At 53.1% G+C, this 21,359-nt stretch overlaps 1 protein-coding gene across 1 annotated transcript in view; it reads left to right on the top strand.

Moving 5' to 3' along the window:
• LOC132832565 (gamma-aminobutyric acid type B receptor subunit 1-like) overlaps window positions 1-20,188 on the top strand; it is a 64,235-nt gene extending 44,047 nt beyond the window's left edge. The window contains exons 8-14 of the mRNA XM_060850656.1: window positions 859-975; window positions 3,819-3,926; window positions 6,284-6,377; window positions 8,126-8,253; window positions 13,072-13,200; window positions 17,163-17,306; window positions 19,903-20,188. Coding sequence (XP_060706639.1) covers window positions 859-975; window positions 3,819-3,926; window positions 6,284-6,377; window positions 8,126-8,253; window positions 13,072-13,200; window positions 17,163-17,306; window positions 19,903-20,169 — 987 coding nt within the window. The 3' untranslated portion in view covers window positions 20,170-20,188. The remainder of the gene's footprint in view (window positions 1-858; window positions 976-3,818; window positions 3,927-6,283; window positions 6,378-8,125; window positions 8,254-13,071; window positions 13,201-17,162; window positions 17,307-19,902) is intronic.
• Window positions 20,189-21,359: the final 1,171 nt, after the last annotated feature.

Here is a 21,359-nt window from a genome sequence, read left to right on the forward strand (position 1 = left end):
AGCAGCCTGAATGGGTGGGGCAATCTCCCACAGATTTTTAGTTTTAGTTTGCAACAATTGCTGGGGTCTTAAAGTTGGATGTGGAAGATCTTATTCCTCTCCCTGTTACAGCTGAAGGCCGAGGTTCTGTTTGTGTGTGAGACAATCTATTTTACTGAATTTGCCTTTGCCAAGGGTGTGTTTATGGACTGTTACTGTATTGGAACAATTAATCAGTATTTTCTTAAGCATTTCAATAGAGTGACAGTTAAGCCAATTCTTTTATTTTTATATTGCCTGTATTTTGGGGTGGCACGGTGGCTCAGTGGTTAGCACTGCTGCCTCACAACGCCAGGGACCTGGGTTCAATTCCAGCCTCAGGCGACTCTCTGTGTGGAGTTTGCTCATTCTCCCCGTGTCTGCGTGGGTTTCCTCCGGGTGCTCCGGTTTCCCCCCATAATCCAAAGACGTGCAGGTTATGATGGATTGGCCATGCTAAATTGTCCCATCGTGTCCAGGGATGTGTAGGCTAGGTGCAGGGGTAAATATAGGGTAGGGGGAATGGGGTCTGGTTGGGTTGCTCTTTGGGGGGTCGGTTTGGACTTGTTTCCACACTGTAGGGATTCCATGGTTCTATGATTTTAATTGTAAAATAAAAATGAATTATGTGATGCTTGAAGTTGAACAGTTTGACCAATCGAATGGAATGCCTTACACTCCATTTTAAAACAAGAAAAAGTCAGAGTCTAGGCTATCCTAATAAACCTTGAGGGGGTTTAGTGTGGTCCATGAATCTTCTCAAAAAGGGGGAAGGTCCGTGGCCCGGTGTGCATCTCCAAATTAACTGTTAACCCGTTCTTTTGTTTGACCTCCCCACAGGCTCGAGTGTGGTTACTAGGCCTGGGCTTCAGCCTAGCTTATGGCAGCATGTTCACCAAGATCTGGTGGGTCCACACCGTCTTCACCAAGAAGGACGACAAGAAAGAGAAACGGAAAGTACGGCTTGATTTTTTTCTTGTAAAAGGTTCTTTCAGCAGATGTGGTAGCAGGCGGCGTGTGTTGCACCCACCTCGAACTGCCCTTGGGAAGAGTAGGACACATCTTGACCTCTTCTGTCGTCGCCCTGTCTCTCTCCCTTCCTGTTATTTCTCTCTCTCCTCCCATTGTCTTTTGCCCTTCACTCTATCCTTCTGTCTCTCTCTGTCCTTCCTCTCTCTCTCTCTCTCTCCACTCCCTCTTTCACTCTCTCTCTCTCTCTCTCCCACCTTCTATTTCTCTACCTTTCTCCTCTCTCACTATGTCTCTCTTCCCTCCCTCTTATACCGTCCCTCTCTCACTGAAGTGAATGATTAAAAGCATTATTATTTAGGAAGTTCACTCTTTCAGGAGAGGGAACTATGGTAACACCGCCACTTGGTGGCTGGATGTGACAGTTCAGCTCCTTTCTAACAGAGGGTGAAACACTGACTGTAGGAGTTAACACGCACCACAACAGAGTACAGTAATGCCTGGGTCAGAACGTGAACAGGGTATGTTATGCCCACACATCAATGTAAGATAAAAACAATGTACCCCTTCCATCTCTGCTGCAGATAGACGGGGTAAAAATGAGCATATATTCTGTTAAAAATCACACAACACCAGGTTATGATTAGATTAGATTACTTACAGTGTGAAAACAGGCCCTTCGGCCCAACAAATCCACACCGACCCTCCAAGGAGCAACTCACCTCCCTACATTTACCCCTTCACCTAACACTACGGGCAATTTAGCATGGCCAATTCACCTGACCTGTACATGTTTGGACTGTGGGAGGAAACCCACGCAGACACGGGGAGAATGTGCAAACTCCACACAGACAGTCACCTGAGGCTGGAATTGAACCCATGGTCTCTGGCGCCATGAGGCCGCAGTGCTAACCACTGAGCCACCGTGCCGCCCAACAGGTTTATTGGGAAGCAGTAGCTTTCGGAGCGCTGCTCTGAAGACAACCACCTGACGAAGGAGCAGCGCTCCGAAAGCTAGTGCTTCCAATTAAACCTGGGGTGTTGTGTGATTTTTAACTTTGTCCAACACTCCCGGACCCTGCAAATCATATATTCAGTGGAATTGAGAAGAATGAGAGGGGATTCTCACATGAATTAAGTTAATTCTCAGTGGGTTTGACAGGGTTGATGTTTCTTCTGGCTGGATGTCCTAAGTTCAGGCTATGGAGGTGGACCGTTCAGGGTTCCCATACAGAGGAAGGTCTTCACTCAGAGGGTTGTAAAGCTTTGCAGTTCTTCAAGTTTATAGAATGTGGAGACAGGCCCTACCAGTCCACACTGACCCTCCAAACAGCATCCCACCCAGATCCATTCCCCTCCCCCATTACTCTACATTTACCCCGAACTAATGCACCCAACCTACATATCCCTGAACGCTGTGGGGCAATTTAGCACGGCCACTCCAGCCTAACCTGCACATCCTTGGACTGTGGGAGGAAACCAGAGCACCCGGAGGTAACCCACGCAGAAACGGGGAGAACGTGCAAACTCCACACAGTCAGTCACCCGACAGTGTCTGACCCACTGTCCCACCCAATCCCAGAGGGAGGGGGGAAAGGACAGTGTCTGACCCACTGTCCCACCCAGTCCCAGAGGGAGGGGGGGAAAGGACAGCGTCTGACCCACTGTCCCACCCAGTCCCAGAGGGAGGGGGCGGGGAAGGACAATGTTTGACCCACTGTCCCACCCAGTCCCAGAGGGAGGGGGAGGGGAAAGGACAGTGTCTGACCCACTGTCCCACCCAGTCCCAGAGGGAGGGGGGGAAAGGACAGCGTCTGACCCACTGTCCCACCCAGTCCCAGAGGGAGGAGGGGAAAGGACAGCGTCTGACCCACTGTCCCACCCAGTCCCAGAGGGAGGGGGGTAAAGGGCAGCGTCTGACCCACTGCCCCACCCAGTCCCAGAGGGAGGGGGGTAAAGGACAGCGTCTGACCCACTGCCCCACCCAGTCCCAGAGGGAGGGGGGTAAAGGACAGCGTCTGACCCACTGTCCCACCCAGTTCCAGAGGGAGGGGGGGAAAGGACAGCGTCTGACCCACTGTCCCACCCAGTCCCAGAGGGAGGGGGCGGGGAAGGACAATGTTTGACCCACTGTCCCACCCAGTCCCAGAGGGAGGGGGAGGGGAAAGGACAGTGTCTGACCCACTGTCCCACCCAGTCCCAGAGGGAGGGGGGGAAAGGACAGCGTCTGACCCACTGTCCCACCCAGTCCCAGAGGGAGGAGGGGAAAGGACAGCGTCTGACCCACTGTCCCACCCAGTCCCAGAGGGAGGGGGGGAAAGGACAGTGTCTGACCCACTGCCCCACCCAGTCCCAGAGGGAGGGGGGTAAAGGACAGCGTCTGACCCACTGCCCCACCCAGTCCCAGAGGGAGGGGGGTAAAGGACAGCGTCTGACCCACTGTCCCACCCAGTCCCAGAGGGAGGGGGGTAAAGGACAGCGTCTGACCCACTGTCCCACCCAGTCCCAGTGGGGGGGGCGCGGTGGGTGAGGTGGGAAAAGTATCTGACTGCCGTACCCAGTCTGGGGATGGGGGTTGGGGTGGGGGGAATGGGTGGCCTAGTGGGTATTGTTCTTCCCCCATGCTATGTGTATTTGAGATGATGTTTGTTTTGAGACTGACTTTGCGGTCCCTTGGGCCTACAGCTCTGTGTTCCGCCTCTGACTGGGCGAGCGACCGCCTGGCCGTTGGCGGGGCGAAGACAGTCTGTCGTGAGTGTCACCTTGTCGTGTTCTGCCCACCACTAACCCCGCCAACCCCACCCCTACCCCACCCACCCCCTACCCCACAGCACCTGGAGCCCTGGAAACTCTACGCCACGGTCAGCGTGCTGCTGGCCATCGACGTCCTCACACTGGCGGTCTGGCAAATCGTCGACCCTCTGCACCGCACCATCGAGGTGAGGGTCCGCAGCGTGCGGGGGTGGGGGAGGGGAGGAGGGCGCGACCTTACAGGGGTTTAGCGTAATCGCCAGGGGCATAGATAAGGTGATGGGTATGTGTCGTTACCCTCGGGTGGTAGTGGTGGGAGGTGGGGAGAACGGTATTTCAGGACCACGGGGCGTGTTTCGTAAGGTGGGAGGAAAGAGATTTGAAAAAGCACCTGGGGGCAAATGTTTTTGAACACAGAGGGTGGCAGGGTTCATGTGTGGAATGAATCTCCCGAGGGAGTGGTGGGTGCGGGTACGTTTACCCTTACATGGCGTTTAACTTAAGCGCGCGAGTCGGAAAGGTTGGGGAAGGGTATGGGTCAAGCGCAGGCAGGGTGGGGCTCGCCTCGTTTGGGACGATGGGCGGCATGGACTGGTTGGGCCGAAGGGTCTGTTTCCGTGCCTCGATGGCTCGGGCCTCCATTGCTTTCCCTGTCACGCCCGGGTTGGGGAAGCCCCTCGTGGTGTCACCACGGCTCCCTCGCTCCTCATGTGACCGGAGAGACCTTTGACCCGGGAAGGAAATGGAAACGGAACGAGCAATGTTGTGGACTTAATGGGCCCAAGAATCGTTGGGGGGTGGGGAGGGGGTGAGAATTGATTGTTGAATCCCTCCATTGTGGAAACAGGCCATTCGGCCCAAGAGGCACAACCGACCCTCTGAAGTGTAACCCACCCAGACTTTATTCTATTACCCTACACTTACCCCTGTCTAATGCACCGAACCTACACATCCCTGAACACTATGGGACAACTTAGCATGGCCAATTCACCTGACCCGCACATCTTTGGACTGTGGGAGGAAACCGGAGCACCCGGAGGAAACCCACGCAGACACGGGGAGAACGTGCAAACTCCACACAGTCAGTCGCCCGAGGCTGGATTCGAACCCGGGTCCCTGGCACCGTGAGGCAGCAGTGCTGCCCATTGGGTTGGGGGTGGGTGGAGAGGGATGCTAACTGCATTCAAGTGGGGTCACAATGGATGGGGAGGGGGCTGGGGAAGGGTGGCAGGAGTCATGAAGAGGCAGTGGGTTGGAGAGAGAGAGAGCAGGGCCTGAGTGATGAGGAGGCTGAGGTAGGGCCCTCCGAGTGGGTAAGTGGAGGGGGAGTGTGGATGGACATCGGGGGTGGGGGAGATGGTGAAGGGAGCAGAGTTTGAGGGAGGGGATGGGATACCAGGCTCCCAGGTCAGGGAGTGGGGGGAAGTGGTGGGAAGGTGGGGAAGGGTTGGGTTTAAGTGGGTGGGGGCTGGGAAGCTGTAGAGGAGATTCCGATAATGGAGGGGGGGACAGGGGGAGAAGGGGGGTCCACGTGGGCAGGGGCCGGGTTGGGCGTGGGAGGGGAGCGGGCCTGATTGGAAGTGGGGGACTGTTGGGCCAGGGAGTGACGAGGGGGTGGGTGTGGTGTTAATGGCATGACGTGGTGTCTGGGTTGAAGGGATTTGAAGGAAAACTAACGGTGAGGTTCCTGAGAAGGAAAGGTCTGAGTGATCCGACAGTAATGCCTCAGGCAGGCACGAGAGAGGGAGGGAGGGAGGGAGAGAGAGGGAGGGAGAGGGAGGGAGGGAGATAGAGAGAGGGGGGGAAGACAGGAAGAGGGAGAAGGAAGAGGGAGGGATTGGAGAGGGAGAGAGAGTGAGAGGGGGAGAGAGTGAGAGGGAGAGAGAGTGAGAAAGAGAGAGAGGGATAGGGAGAGAGAGAAAGAGGGGGAGGGAGAGAGAGGGGTAGAGAGAGAGAGAGGGGGAGAGAGGGAGGGAGCGGGAGAGAGAGAGACAGAGAGGGAGAGAGAGTGAGAGGGAGAAAGAGAGAGGGGAGAGAGAGAGGGAGAGATAGTGAGAGGGAGAGAGAGGAGGGGAGAGAGTGAGAGGGAGAGAGAGTGAGAAAGAGAGAGAGGGAGAGAGAAAGGGACGGAGAGAGAAAGAGAGAGGGTGAGAGAGAGAGGGGGGGAGAGAGAGAGGGAGAGAGAGAGAGAAAGGGAGGGAGAGAGAGAGAAGGTGAGAGAGAGAGAGGGGGGAGAGAGAGTGAGAGGGAGAGAGAAGGAGAGAGAGAGAGGGAGAGAGAGAGTGGGAGAAAGAGAGAGGGAGAGAGAATAGAGGGAGAGAGAATGAGAGGGAGAGAGGGGGGGGGAGAGAGAGGGAGAGAGTGAGGGGGGTAGAGGGAGAGAAAGGGGGGAGAGAGGGAGAGAGAGTAAGAGAGAGGGAGAGAAAGAGAGTGGGAGAGAGAGTGCGAGGGAGAGAGAGGGGGGAAAGAGAGAGAAAAAAAGAGAGAGGGAGAGAGAGAGAGAGAGTGATGGCCTTTGACCTTTCCGTTGTGTTCTGTTCCCCAGGAGTTCTCTAAGGAGGCCCCAGCTGGGGACCAGGGTGTCCTGATCCTGCCCCAACTGGAGCACTGCAGTTCCAACAAGATGAACACGTGGCTCGGTATGTTACCCCCACCTCGCGTCTCCTTGCACCCTGTCACTGAGTCAGAGACCCCGCTGGGAGTGCTGACTTGGAGCTCACTGGCACTTGGCAAGAACAGGGCGGACCTCCCTCGTGGGGTTAGCTCAGAGCAGCGGTCAGCGCGACCTCACGACTGCGCCGAGTTACCTGGCCTCGGTTTACTCCACGGACCCACGCCCGTGTGTGGCGTTACTCAGCGAAAGGCCTTCAGAGGCTCCTGAAGGGTTTCGTTGCAAGCTGACGTCGGTTTCCCTTCTGGATGCTTTTCCCGTTCCGATAGCCAACTCTCCGCTGGGGAAGAAGCCAGTTTGTGAAGGGGGGAGAAAACCCCACCACCAATTTGCCCAATCAGTCGATTAAAACAAGCAACCAACCCCAGGCACTGCCGCATTCGGGGGCCGGGGTGGGGAGACGAGAGGGTGTGGCGTTAATGTAACAATAATCAAAAAGAAGGACAGGGGAACAAATCAAAATTTTATTGGACCCATCTCTCTTTCTCTCTCTCTCTCTAATGTCTGTTGGACGCTGCAAACCCTACTTTTTCTGTTATAAAGTTAAAAATCACACAACACCAGGTTATAGTCCAACAGGTTTAATTGGAAGCACACTAGCTTTCGGAGCGACGCTCCTTCATCAGGTGTTTGTGAACGTTTTCTGTTATAGACATTTCTGAATCATCTCGGTCAGAGGTGTTAGGGCACACCCATGGAGCACTTAGGGCTGGAGGTCAGGCCGCCTGACTCAAAGGCAGGGACACTACCACAGCATCACTGCTCTTTTGTTCATACACCCCCCCCCCCAAATTCAATCATTAAACAGCTAGCCAGTACCAGTTGCTGTGCGCTGCACACCAGGGGCAGTAAAAGAGCAGTGAAGGTGAACAGGCTGTTTTTATTGTTAATAAAAGATGATGATGCGCCTCTAGGATGGGTGAGACTTGACCCTCAGCCTCCTGCCTCAGAGGTAGGAACACCACCACTGCACCACAAGAGGCCCCCACTCAGCCTCTACTTTTTTTTTCCAACCTATTTTCCAGCTCAACCTGTTCAGAGATGTTGGTTACACAGCTCTGAGGCAGATGGGATTTGAACCCAGGTTTCCTCAGTCTGGGGGGGTGGGGTGGGGGAAGGGGTACGACCGCTCTGCTGCAAGAGGGGCCAATTAACGAGGGCGGGATTTGAACCGACCACTCTGAAGATTATCCCACCCAGGCCCATTCCCCCACTACACTCCCCCTGGCTAACACGTCTAACCTACACATCCTTGGGACAATTTACTGCGGTCAGTCCGCCCTGACCTGCAGACCTTTGGACCGCGGGAGGAAACCTGAGCACCCAGAGGAAACCCCACGCAGATGCTGGGAGAGCGTGCAAACTCCACGCAGGCGGTCACCCGAAGCGGGAATCGAAGCTGGGTCCCCAGGCGCTGCGAGGCAGCAGTGCTGACCGCTGAGCCACCGGGCCGGCCCCACGAATCCCAGCACCACTCTGAGCTTCTCCCAGCCCTTGTCTAAAACCTTTGTGGGCTGATTGATTAAGCTATGCTTAGTCGACGATCGCATGACTGCCATTTGAGGGGGACAGGGCAAAGGAAACAAGAAACTGACAAGAAACCAATGCCCAATAGCTGAGATCTCTCTCAGCGTGTAAAACTGATCCAATTGTTTGACCTGCACAGCCCATGTCTTGATCTCTATTTTATTTCTCTCTTCACGCCTTCCCGAACAGGGATTGTCTATGGATACAAGGGCCTGTTGCTCCTCCTCGGGATATTCCTGGCCTACGAAACGAAGAGCGTTTCCACGGAGAAGATCAACGACCACCGGGCAGTGGGGATGGCCATTTACAACGTCGCTGTAAGCAGTGCCTGGAAATCCCCCCGATCTGATCTGGCCTGTGCCCAGAGGCTCATTGCGGAACCTCACCCTCCTCCCCCCCCTTCCTCCTGTGTCTCCTCCCTCAAGACCCGGCCTAACAACCCTAACCTTCCACCTCCCCACCTCCCCACTCCGATTCCCCCAGCTACCAACTCCCTACCCCCACAGTTCAGAACACAAGCCTGGGCTAAAGATTGAAATGACAGCATCACGAATGATATATAAACCATCTGAACCCCTCGATTAGATTCCAGTCTGTAACTCACTCCCAGGTATCCATTATTCTGTATATAAACCATCTGAACCCCTCGATTAGATTCCAGTCTGTAACTCACTCCCAGGTATCCATTATTCTGTATATAAACCATCTGAACCCCTCGATTAGATTCCAGTCTGTAACTCACTCCCAGGTATCCATTATTCTGTATATAAACCATCTGAACCCCTCGATTAGATTCCAGTCTGTAACTCACTCCCAGGTATCCATTATTCTGTATATAAACCATCTGACCCCCTCGATTAGATTCCAGTCTGTAGCTCACTCCCAGGTATCCATTATTCTGTATATAAACCATCTGACCCCCTCGATTAGATTCCAGTCTGTAGCTCACTCCCAGGTATCCATTATTCTATATATAAACCATCTGAACCCCTCGATTAGATTCCAGTCTGTAACTCACTCCCAGGTATCCATTATTCTATATATAAACCATCTGAACCCCTCGATTAGATTCCAGTCTGTAACTCACTCCCAGGTATCTATTATTCTATATATAAACCATCTGAACCCCTCAATTAGATTCCAGTCTGTAACTCACTCCCAGGTATCCATTATTCTATATATAAACCACCTGAACCCCTCGATTAGATTCCAGTCTGCACCTCACTCCCAGGTATCCATTATTCTGTATATAAACCATCCAAATTAGTGCATCATTGTACATCACAGATGCCTGTCCGTGACCATAGAGAACTGTTTCTGATTGTTCCAGGGCAGAAGGGTGGTAGCAAACATTCCCTATGGGAAGATGGATCCTGCAATGCAGGGATCTCGGGATAATGTCCCTGCTGAAGTACGCCATACCTTCACCTCTCGGTAACCTTCTCGCTCCAAAAACCCAACCCACAATCTCATGTTGGTCACCTCCTGGTCAAGGTGAAAGGCCGCACCATGAGCTGGAGACCTGCCTTCGCTGAATGAGAGCTATCTCAGAAGGTGGTGCAACTCTGCAGGCAAATTGATCGTATTCCGGGCAGAGGTCACCGTGGCGAGGGTTATCAGGAGATGTCAGGGATGTCGAATTGAGGCTACCATGATCTTCTTGAAAGGCACAGCAGGTTGGAGGGGCTTAAATGACCTTCTGCTTGTACCTTCCAAAGTGTAATTTGACCGCCCAGTCTTGTCACGTCGCTGCCATCCTGTGTGGTCGGTAATCTGGGCCCACCGACACAGGTATCCTGCTGTGATCTCCCACCACGACTGCTTGTACCTCAATGTCCCTCCATCCCTCCAGTGCTGAGCCCCACTGACTCTCAGTAAAATCTACAAGGAGGAGCAGCACAGTGGGTTGGTGACAGGGGTGTACAAACAAATGCAGGCCTCGCCATCCCCACGTTTGAATAAATTTGAAACATTCACTCCATCTACCGACACTGCACAATGGAAAGAGTGTTCATCACCTACAAGGTGCACTGCAGTGACTCACCAAGACAGTAGTTTCTAGCCCCGTGGCCTCTGCTGCCCTGAGGGATAAGGATAGCACAGACATGGGAACACCACCATCACCTGCAAATCCCCCTCCAGGCCACTCGATATCCCGACTTGGAAATATATCGCCACTGGGGCTGCATGGTGGCTCAGTGGTTAGCGCTGCTGCCTCACAGCGCCCAGGGTTCGATTCCAGCCTCAGGCAACTATGTGGAATTTGCGCCTTCTCCCTGTGTCTCTGTGGGTTTCCTCCCACACACACCCAAAGATGTGCAGGTGAGGGAAAATTGGCCATGCCAAAATGTCTCATAGTGTAAGGTGCATTAGTCAGGGATAAACGTCGGGAAATGGGTCTGGGTGGGTTAGTCTCTGAAGGGTCGGTGTGGACTTGTTGGGCTGAATGGCCTGTTTCCACACTGTAGGGAATCTAATTTAATCTGAAAAGTTGGGATTTGAACCCAGACTTCCCAGTCTGGAGAAGTTTGGGGGGGTGGTGGGGGTTGGGTGTGGGTAGGGCACACTCCTCCTGTCCCACAGGCGGGAACCCTTAACCTTACTTTAACTTCCTTGGTATGGCCTACTTCTGGCCTCTGCCCGGAGCCATGAGGTTCGAGCGTGTCCCTGCGACACCAGCACCGCCTGGCACCTCCTCATCGCCACTCCCGCATTCCCTCAGACATTGGAGCAGCAGTTCATTGGTACCTGAGGGATTTCCTGGCATCCTCTTTGGCCAGCTCCTGCCTCCATTGGAAGGCCCCGGACCCCAAGGTAACCTTTATGATTCTGATCCAAGCTTGTACCTGACGTGGCCGAGGGCTCACAGTGTTCCAGAACTGCACCCTTCCCACGGCCTTGAGCAGCAACTCCAGGCTGGTTCTACCCTCTGCAGCACCTTCGAAAGTCCTGTCCCTCTTCAGATGAGGCATTAAACCCCTCAGGTGGATGTAAAAGGAGTTGACTAAATAAGAATCCATTTTATTCGTAAAAATATCTTTATATCCTACATCGTCACTGAAGCAGTTTGGTTCTGTACAGTAGCTAATGAAGAAAAGAGCAAACATTGGGTTTGACTCTATCCCAACAATCCAATGTGTTCCTTACTTGTACAGGTTTATATATCTACATATAATTGAGACATGGCGAGAGTCCAATACCTGAATGGGCCTCCATTTACCTCTACCCCAGACGGTGGTCTTTCCCCACCGCCCCTTGGCAGCAGCTGCCCCAAGCTTCAGCGCGTCCCTCAACACGTAGTCCTGGACCTTGGGCTGTGCCAGTCCGCAACATTCGGTCGGGGTCAACCCCTTGCTCTGGAGGACCGACAGGTTTCGGGCAGACCAAAGAGCATCTTTGACCGAGGTGACGGTCCTCCAGGCGCAGTCGATGTTTGTCTCGGCGTGTGTCCCGTTGGGGCACGGAGTCACGGAGCTGCTCAGGATGAACCTCGACACAAACCACTTGCATCTCCCTCCAGTCTCCCTTTACAAAGGCACACTCCAGAGGGAGATTTCTGGCAGCCTCTACACCCCCACAGCCACTTCAAGGACACCATGAGTTGGGCACAGACCGTACATGAAAGATCTCCCGTGTAAAAGATCCCACAGCTGCCATTTCGAGATCAGCAGCTGGAAGGAATCTCTGCCCCCACCCAGAGTACATGGCAAACTGCATCAGTTCGAAGTAAAAGTGACCAGGCCGCGATCACAGTGAATGCTTGTGGGCTGTCTTTGTGCAAAAAATCAGTCCACTACATTACAGCTCTGATTAGACCCCGTAACAATACTCCAGGAACTGCCTGACTGTGAAATTATTTCATTCGCTTGCGGGTTTGTGGGTCTCTAGTTAAACCAGCATTTATTACCCATCCCTAATAACAGTTAAGAGTCAAACACATCACTGTGGGTCAGGAGTCACGTGTAGGCCAGACCAGGTAAGGATGGAAAATTCCTTCCCTGAAGCATATCAGTGGACCAGATGGGTTTCCTCAATCCTCTCCCCTCCCCTCAACAGTGGATTTGTGGTCTTCATTAGACACTTAATTCCAGATTCTTTATTGAATCCAAATCCCACCATCTACTGGGAAAGGATTCGAACCGAGCTCCCCAGACCATCAGCTGGGTTTCTGCATTCACCAGGCCATACCCTCCCCTTGCGATTGGTCTGCCCCTGAAATGGTACAAGGTGCTTTCAGAGATGTCAGCCCTTCCTTCCCATTCAAACACCCCCTCCCATGTCACTACAGAGTGGATATATTTGCTGTCTTGGCTCAGTGGTTAGCGCTGCTGCTTCACAGCGTCAGGGACCCGGGTTTGATTCCAGCCTCGGGAGACTGTGAGGAATCTGCATGTTTTCCCCGTGTCTGCGTGGGTTTTCTCCGGGTGCTCTGGTCTCCTCCCACAATCCAAAGATGTGCAGGTTAGGGTGGATTGGCCATGCTAAATTGTCCCATAGTGCCCAGGGACGTGCAGGTTAGGGTGGATTGGCCGTGCTAAATTGTCCCATAGTGCCCAGGGATGTGTAGGTTAGGGTGGATTGGCCATGCTAAATTGTCCCATAGTGACCAGGGATGTGCAGGTTAGGGTGGATTGGCCGTGCTAAATTGTCTCATAGTGACCAGGGGTTTGCAGGTTAGGGTGGACTGGCCGTGCTAAATTGTCCCATAGTGCCCAGGGGTGTGCAGGTTAGGGTGGACTGGCCGTGCTAAATTGTCCCATAGTGCCCAGGGATGTGCAGGTTAGGGTGGACTGGCCGTGCTAAATTGTCCCATAGTGACCAGGGGTGTGCAGGTTAGGGTGGATTGGCCGTGCTAAATTGCCCCATAGTGTCCAGGGATGTGCAGGTTAGGGTGGATTGGCCGTGCTAAATTGTCCCATAGTGCCCAGGGATGTGCAGGTTAGGGTGGATTGGCCGTGCTAAATTGTCCCATAGTGACCAGGCATGTGCAGGCTGTGTGGGGTTAGCCATGGGTTATAGGGTATTGGGGGTGGGGCTTGGGTGGGATGTTGTTCGGAGGGTCAGTGTGAATCGATGGGCTGAATGGCCAGTTTCCTATGATGACTGTAGCTTCTGCCTTTCTGTCTTTGTTGCAGGTGCTCTGTATGATCACCGCCCCAGTCACCATGATAGTTAGCAGTCAACAGGACGCTGCCTTTGCCTTCGCTTCCCTCGCTGTTGTCTTCTCCGTCTACATCACCCTGGTGGTCCTGTTCGTCCCCAAGGTTCGTGACTTCCTGCCCTTTCACCGGGGTGGAGTGGGGGGGGTGGGGGGGAGGGAGAGGAACGAACACCACGAGTGGCGGACACGCCACACATGTGCCCTCACCCTGTCTCCCACCTGAGCCCAAACACGGGCCGCTGATTTCAGAACAGAGGGCCATGGTCTGAGGCAGCCGCGTAGACCAATGGGAAACGAAGGCCTGGCTGCATTTAACAGGGGGAGCTGACCAAAATCCACAAAATATGAGGAGCAACAGATAGGGTGGATCGAGATAAAGCACTCCTGCCAGCCTGGGGCTCAGGGACACTGCCTGAAATTGAAGCCTGACCTCCCGGGAGTGAGAGCGTTGCCACGGTGCAGGCGGTTGTGTTAACAATTCCTTTTGGCAAAGGAGGCAGTTGATGGGGAGGCAATTGTAAACATTTTAAGTCTCGGATTTCGTAGATTTTTGTTTTGTTTGTGAGCCAACGGCGTTGAGGGTCTCTGGAGCAAACGTGAAGCTTTGGAGTTGTACCACAGATCGACGGTGATCCCATTCAGTGGGGGAACAGGCCAAAGTCGGCATAGTCTCTCATTATAGAGGGGGAGAGAGAGAGTGAGAGAGACGCACAGCTGTCAATGAGTCTAACCTGAGGGCAAGTGTTGAGGATGAGAATGCAGGACGTTTGTGATAACCTCAGCTAACGCCTGATGACAAGGAGCCAGTGCTGGGCTGGACAATGTAAACGGATCTAGGAGACAGTGAGGGCTGCAGATGCTGGAGATCAGAGTCGAGAGTGTGATGCTGGAAAAGCACAGCAGGTCAGGCAGCATCCGAGGAGCAGGAAAATCGTCATTTCGGGCATAAGCCCTTCAACAGGAATGAGGCTTGTGGGTCAGGGCTGAGAGATAAATGGGAGGGGAGTTGGGTTGTATCACACAACACCGGGTTATGGTCCAACAGGGTTATTTGGAAGCACTAGCTTTCGGAGCGCTGCTCCTTCATCAGGTAGCCAGTGGGGCAGGATGATAAGACACAGAATGTCTCGCATAAAATCACAGTGTCATGCAACTGATGCGATATATTAAACAAACCTAGGTTGCTGTTAAGTCTTTCATCTTTTAGAATGGGTTGCAGGTTTCAATTCATTAATGTGGAAATCCCAGAACTTTTCAAGTCACATTCCTGAGATAACCCATTCTAAGAGAATGAGCTGAAAATGTGTTGCTGGTTAAAGCGCAGCAGGTCAGGCAGCATCCAAGGAACAGGAAATTCGACGTTTCGGGCACAAGCCCTTCATCAAAGAATGAAAGACTTAACAGCAATCTAGCTTTCTTCAATATGTTGAATCAGTTACATGACACTGTGATCTTTTGATATAAATCCTGTGTCCTATCATCCTGCCCCACTGATGAAGGGGCAGCGTTCAGAAAGCTAGTGCTTCCAGATAAACCTGTTGGACTGTAACTTGGTGTGGTGTGATTTTTAACACAGTTGACACAGGAATTGAACCCGCACAGTTGGCACTGGTCTGTACTGCCAGCCGGTTGCTCAGCCAGCTGAGCTAACCAACTCGCCAGGCATGAGCTGTTAATGGCTTCCTCCTGAACCTGTCTTCCACAGGGCCCCGGGACTGTGATCGATGCCGTTGACCTTTCTACAAATGATTCGGGCTCGGGAATTGGAAGTGCGATAACTAGATTTGCGGGTGCCAACAAAAGTGGGAGGCCTAATAGACACAGAGGAGGTTTGCAACGAGACCTGAGAAAAGATGAGTAAACTTGCAGAAAGACCAGGGGAGTTGGCTAATCAGTTGAGCGTGAGGGTATTGGCAGAATGAATACAGTGGCTTCACATTCCTCCCTCTTCAATTTGCTCATCGGATATGGGCATCGCCAGCTAGGCCCAGCCTTCATTGCCCGTCCCTAGAGTTACTCCCTTGAGAAGATGGGGGGGGGTGGTGAGCTGCCATCTTGAAACCAGTCCACCTGCTGTGGGTTGACCCACAGTGCCCTGAGGGAGGGAGTTCCAGGATTCTGGCCCAGCCACACTGAAGGAGTGCCTGGGTAAAGTTGAGGGAACAGGAAATCCAGGGGCAAACAAAAATAGCGATTGCTGGAAAAACTCAGCTGGTCTGGCAGCGAGAAATCAGAACATTTCAGCACCTTCCTCAGAACCGCTACCACATGAATCAACCCGAAACGTTGACTCTGATTTGTCTCCTCGGTTGCCGCTGGACCTGCTGAGCACTTCCAGCGATTTCTGTTTTAGTTCCTGATTTCTAGCAGCCGCGGTTCTCTTGGATTTTATTTAGGAAATCCAGGGGCTACCGATGCTCAAAACATTAGGAACATCAGGACTGCTTCGCTACACAAAAACGTGAACACAGCCCTTTGGGTCGCTTCGAGAGAAATGGAATTCGCGACTGGAGAGACTACATTCAACTACCGCAGAGATTGGAACACAGTAACGGGACGGAGAGCACCCTTGCCAGAATTGAGGGAATTTATCTTATCCAGGCAGACTGAACAGATTGGGGCGAATTGTTTTTCTGCCGAAAGCAGGATTAGAGGGTGATCTGATGGAGGCACTGTGAAGGGACTGCGCAAATTGAATACAGATAAAGTAAAGGCCGAGGGAGATAGACTTCTGATCTGCAAGGGATTTGAGGGCTTTTTTTTGGGCAGGCATGGAAGTGGAATTAAGGGCACCATCAGATCAGCCTCGAACTTCCTGAACTGAGAGGTCGAAAGAGCTATTCCCGCTCCGATTTCGAGTGACCTCAGGAAACATTGCCGTGTGAAACATCGCATGTGTCTGAGAGGGGGAAAAACAATCAACCTAACCTCATGTGAGAGAACAGCACCTTTGACAGAGAGTACTCGTGGTAGATGGAATTGAATTTAGATAAATGCGAGGTGCTGCATTTTGGGAAAGCAAATCTTAACGGAACTTATACGCTTAATGGTAAGGTCCTGGGGAGTGTTGCTGAACAAAGAGACCTCGGAGTGCAGGTTCATAGCTCCTTGAAAGTGGAGTCGCAGGTAGATAGGATAGTGAAGAAGGCATTTGGAATGCTTTCCTTTATTGGTCAGAGTATTGAGTACAGGAGTTGGGAGGCCATGTTGCGGCTGTACAGGACATTGGTTAGGCCACTGTTGGAATATTGCGTGCAATTCTGGTCTCCTTCCTATTGGAAGGATGTTGTGAAACTTGAAAGGGTTCAGAAAAAATTTACAAGGATGTTGCCAGAGTTGGAGGATTTGAGCTACAGGGAGAGGCTGAACAGGCTGGGGCTGTTTTCCCTGGAGCGTCGGAGGCTGAGGGGTGACCTGAGAGAGGTTTACAAAATTATGTGGGGCATGGATAGGATAAATAGACAAAGTCTTTTCCCTGGGGTCGGGGAGTCCAGAATTTGAGGGCATAGGTTTAAGGTGAGAGGGAAAGATATAAAAGAGACCTAAGGGGCAACTTTTTCACACAGAGGGTGGTACGTGTATGGAATGAGCTGCCAGAGGAAGTGGTGGAGGCTGGTACAATTACAACATTGAAAAGGCATCTGGATGGGTATATGAATAGGAAGGGTTTGGAGGGATATGGGCTGGGTGCTGGCAGGTGGGACTAGATTGGGTTGGGATATCTGGTCGGCATGGACGGGTTGGACCGAAGGGTCTGTTTCTGTGCTGTACACCTCTGTGACTATGACTGTTCATCCAGAGAGTGGTGAGCCGGTGGCTTTCACTGTCCCAGCAAATGGTTAAGGCCAAAGCATTGTGTTTTCAAGAAGGAGGCTTGTGGCTGAAGGGATGGAGGGATACGGAGGAGGGCGGGATTACAGTATTGAGCTCAATGATCAGTCACAGTGAATAGCGCAGCAGGCTGGAGGGGCTGAATGGCCTACTCCCGCTCCTACCTCCTGGGTTTCTGTGTTACTCTGAGTGTGAAGTGGTGGCTGAGGTTTAGCGTTGATGTTTCTGTGACAGATGCGGAGGTTGATCACCCGAGGAGAGTGGCAGTCTGAGCAGCAGGACACCATGAAGACAGGCTCCTCCACCAACAACAACGACGAGGAGAAATCGCGGCAGTTGGAGAAAGAGAACCGCGAGCTGGAGAAGATCATTGTTGAGGTCAGTGTGGCACAGGGATGAGGCACTGCCTTCCAGCCTGATCCCAAACTTGGTTAGACCGTGGTCTGAATTTTTACCCAACCTCCGCCTTCCCGTCTTGACTCTGCGATACTCTCTTTCCCCTTCATTCTCTCGTGGGGGATGTCACTGACCAGGCCAGTATCCACCACCCAAGCCTGTGTGCCCTTTAGCCATTTCAGAGCTCAGTTTGCAGCCAATCTCCCCGCTCCTGTGCGTTTGGAGCCACATGTCAAGCCAGACCAGGCAAGGACACCAGATTTCCTTTCGAGAAGGGAAGGTAAAAAGTTCAGGGCGACACGGTGGCTCAGTGGTCAGCACTGCTGCCTCACGGCGCCAGGGACCCGGGTTCAATCCCACTCTCGGGCGACTGTCTGCATGGAGTTTGCACATTCTCCCTGTGTCTGTGTGGGTCCAAAGTTATGCAGGTTAGGATGGATTGGCCATGCTAAATTGTCCCATAGTGTTCAGGGATGTGCAGGTTAGGATGGATTGGCCATGTTAAATTGTCCCATAGTGTTCAGGGATGTGCAGGTTAGGGTGGATTGGCCATGCTAAATTGTCCCATAGTGTTCAGGGATGTGCAGGTTAGGGTGGATTGGCCATGCTAAATTGTCCCATAGTGTTCAGGGATGTGCAGGTTAGGATGGATTGGCCATGTTAAATTGTCCCATAGTGTTCAGGGATGTGCAGGTTAGGGTGGATTGGCCATGCTAAATTGTCCCATAGTGTTCAGGGATGTGCAGGTTAGGATGGATTGGCCGTGTTAAATTGTCCCATAGTGTTCAGGGATGTGCAGGTTAGGATGGATTGGCCATGCCAAAATTGCCCCGTAGTGTTCAGGGATGTGCAGGTTATATGCATTAGTCAGAGGTAAATGTAGAGTGATAGGGGAGGGGAATGGGTCTGGGTGGGTTACTCTTCATGGAGAGTTGGTGTGGACTTGATGGGCCAAATGGCCTGTTTCCACACTGTAGGGATTCTGTTCTGCCACTCCCCATGAGCTTTCAATTTATTACATACAAACTGGGCATCAGTGTGGACTTGATAGGCTGCTTCCACTCTGTATGGATTGCACCAAAATCATTCATAACCCCAAAATGCGGAAACCCCTTCCCTTCAATCACGCTGCCTTTCAAACATGTTTCAGTGGGAAATATCTGAAAGGGGAGCAGTGGTTGTTCGGGATGGCTCACCGACCTGGCGAAGGGATTTGAGCTTCATCTTCCCATCGGTGCCTCATTGACACCCCACCCCGTCCAACTTTGTTCTCCACTGAACGCAGTGAATGTCTTAGTTCAGGGGTTTGTGCCAACGGGTTTATCCCGCAACACTGGGCCAGGAGATGGCAGTGAAAGTTTCTGTTCACATTCTTGGGACACTGGCTGTGCCCCACTCTGAAAAGGCTCAAAACAGGTCAGTCAGGATTAATGTTTCATGAATGTAAACCATCCCCTTAAATCTGACTTTGTTGGAAAGCTTTCAAACAAAACAATGCGTTTGTTTATTGTCGGCCGTCACAAGGATAACTGTCCTCGGACAATTCTTTAATATTCTTTCTTTTGCTCTTCCGTGACCATTGGATCCCTTGCCGGCCATTCAGCCCATCAAGTGCACACTGACCCTCTGAAAAGCATCCCGCTCCTACACCACCCAGCCCCCAGCCTGCACATCCCCGGACACTAGGGGACAATTTAGCCTGGGCCAACCCACCCTAACCTGCACGTCTTTGGACTGTGGGAGGAAACTGGAGGGAAACCAGGCAGACACAGGGAGAATGTGCAAACTCCACACGGACTGCTGGCCCAAGGGTGGTAGGCCTTATAGGTAGGGAGGTGGGGGGAGGGCGTATCGATGTGGTAACTCCCCCCCCCCCCCCCTCCTCATTGGGGCAGAGGAGTCTGGGTTTAATGGCGGCGAGACCGACTGGGGTGAGGTGCGGAATTTCTGAACGGAGAGCCCCACTCAGCCTGCAGTGGCGTGCTCCTCTCCACCCACCCCTCACGGCGCGTCGGGGAAGCCAAACTTGGTGGTAGGCTTTGCCCACCCGGGCCCGCGGGGGGGGGGAAACGACTGGACCTCCCAGTCACCGCCCATTTTAATCCCCCTTCCCCACTCCCTTTCCGACATGACCATCCTCGGCCTCCTCCATTTCCCAGATCGGACCGCAGCGCAGGTTGGAGGAAACAGCACCTCACCTTCCGCCTGGGCGGACTGCAGCCCGGACGCCTCCAAAAAGGTTGTGTTCTCCAATTTCAAATCACCTACTGTCCCTCCCCCCAGCCCCCTTCCCCCAGCCCCCTTCCCCCTCCCCCCATCCCTTCCACTGCTCCCATTCCTCCCATTGACCTACCGGGTCGTACCCTCTACCTGTCTCCACCTGTCCCCCACTAACACCCAACCCCACCCCTAACACCCAACCCCACCCAGTCGTGAGGAAGGGTTACACCCGAAACGTTGACCTGCCCCTCCCCCCCACCCGCCTCCTGACGCTGCCAGGCCTGCTGCGCTCTCCTGGCTACCTCCTGCCGGCCTACGTGCGTCTAACAGCCTCTCCTGCTTTCACTCCCCCCCTCAGAAAGAAGAGCGGATCCTGGAGCTCCGTCAGCAGCTCCAACAGAGGCAGCAGCAGCAGCTCCGCTCGCGCCGTCGCCCCTCCGGCGCTGCCAAGGAGAACCACACCGACAACCACCACTACACGGGCAACTCGTCGGCGGGGACCGTCTCCTCCCTGTACCAGGCCAACCCGCCCCTGGTGCAGCGCCTGGCCTCCTCCGAGCAGCCCGCCGACAAGCTGGGCAGAAACAACTGCGACGGCAGCCGGCTCCACCTCCTCTACAAGTGATGGGCCGGACTGACGGGGCGAGGGGTGAGGGGAGGGAGGGGGGTTGGGGGGGGTGAGGGGGGTGGGGTAGCTTCGACACCCTGACTCCTCTCGGCACACGTGTACACTCCGACCCGCGGCGAGATCTCGGGTCCCGGGGTCGCAAGGCTCAGTCTCCCCACCCCCCCACCTCCCAAACCCGAGTGAGAGAGGAAGCATCCCCCTCCACCACTCCACCCCCTCCACCTGTTTTTCCCACGGGTGCTGGCCGTGGAACCGCGGACGTTCTCCGATAGCGGCAACCCACTGAGCTATACAGTCCTGGAGATGTACAGCACGGAAACAGACCCTTCGGTCCAACCCGTCCATGCCGACCAGATATCCCAACCCAATCCAGTCCCACCTGCCAGCACCCGGCCCATATCCCTCCAAACCCTTCCTATTCATATACCCATCCAGATGCCTCTTGAATGTTGTCATTGTACCAGCCTCCACCACTTCCTCTGGCAGCTCATTCCATACACGTACCACCCTCTGTGTGAAAAAGTTGTCGCTTAGGTCTCTTACATCTTTCCCCTCTCACCCTAAACCCTCTAGTTCTGGATTCCCCCACCCCAGGGAAAAGACTTTACCTATTTACCCTATCCATGCCCCTCATGATTTTGTAAACCTCTATAAGGTCACCCCTCAGCCTCCGACGCTCCAGGGAAAACAGCCCCAGCCTGTTCAGCCTCTCCCTGTAGCTCAAACCCTCCAACCCTGGCAACATCCTTGTAAATCTTTTCCGACCCCTTTCAAGTTTCACAATATCCTTCCCATAGGAAGGAGACTAGAATTGCACGCAATATTCCAACAGTGGCCTAACCAATGTCCTGTACAGCCGCAATATGACCCTCCCAAATACTGTATCAATACTCTGACCAATAAAGGAAAGTATATCCAACGCCTCCTACACTATCCTATCGACCTGCGACTCCACTTCCAAGGAGCTATCCCAATCGTGAATGTTTCGGTAGGTTTGATTTTTTTTATATTCCAAGCAGAGCACACATGACTGTTTTTAAAATGCTCCCACGTTTGTTTTGAAAAGGGCACAGTTTTTCACAGGGTCACGCTGTGACGAGCCCTCAGCGAGCAGAGTAATATCTCGCCATGTCCACAATCATATAAATCCATTGGGGAAACTTACTGTCCACCCTCGTTTACCGAGA

Source organism: Hemiscyllium ocellatum, chromosome 35, assembly GCF_020745735.1.
Source record: "Hemiscyllium ocellatum isolate sHemOce1 chromosome 35, sHemOce1.pat.X.cur, whole genome shotgun sequence".
Classification (NCBI taxonomy): domain Eukaryota; kingdom Metazoa; phylum Chordata; class Chondrichthyes; order Orectolobiformes; family Hemiscylliidae; genus Hemiscyllium; species Hemiscyllium ocellatum.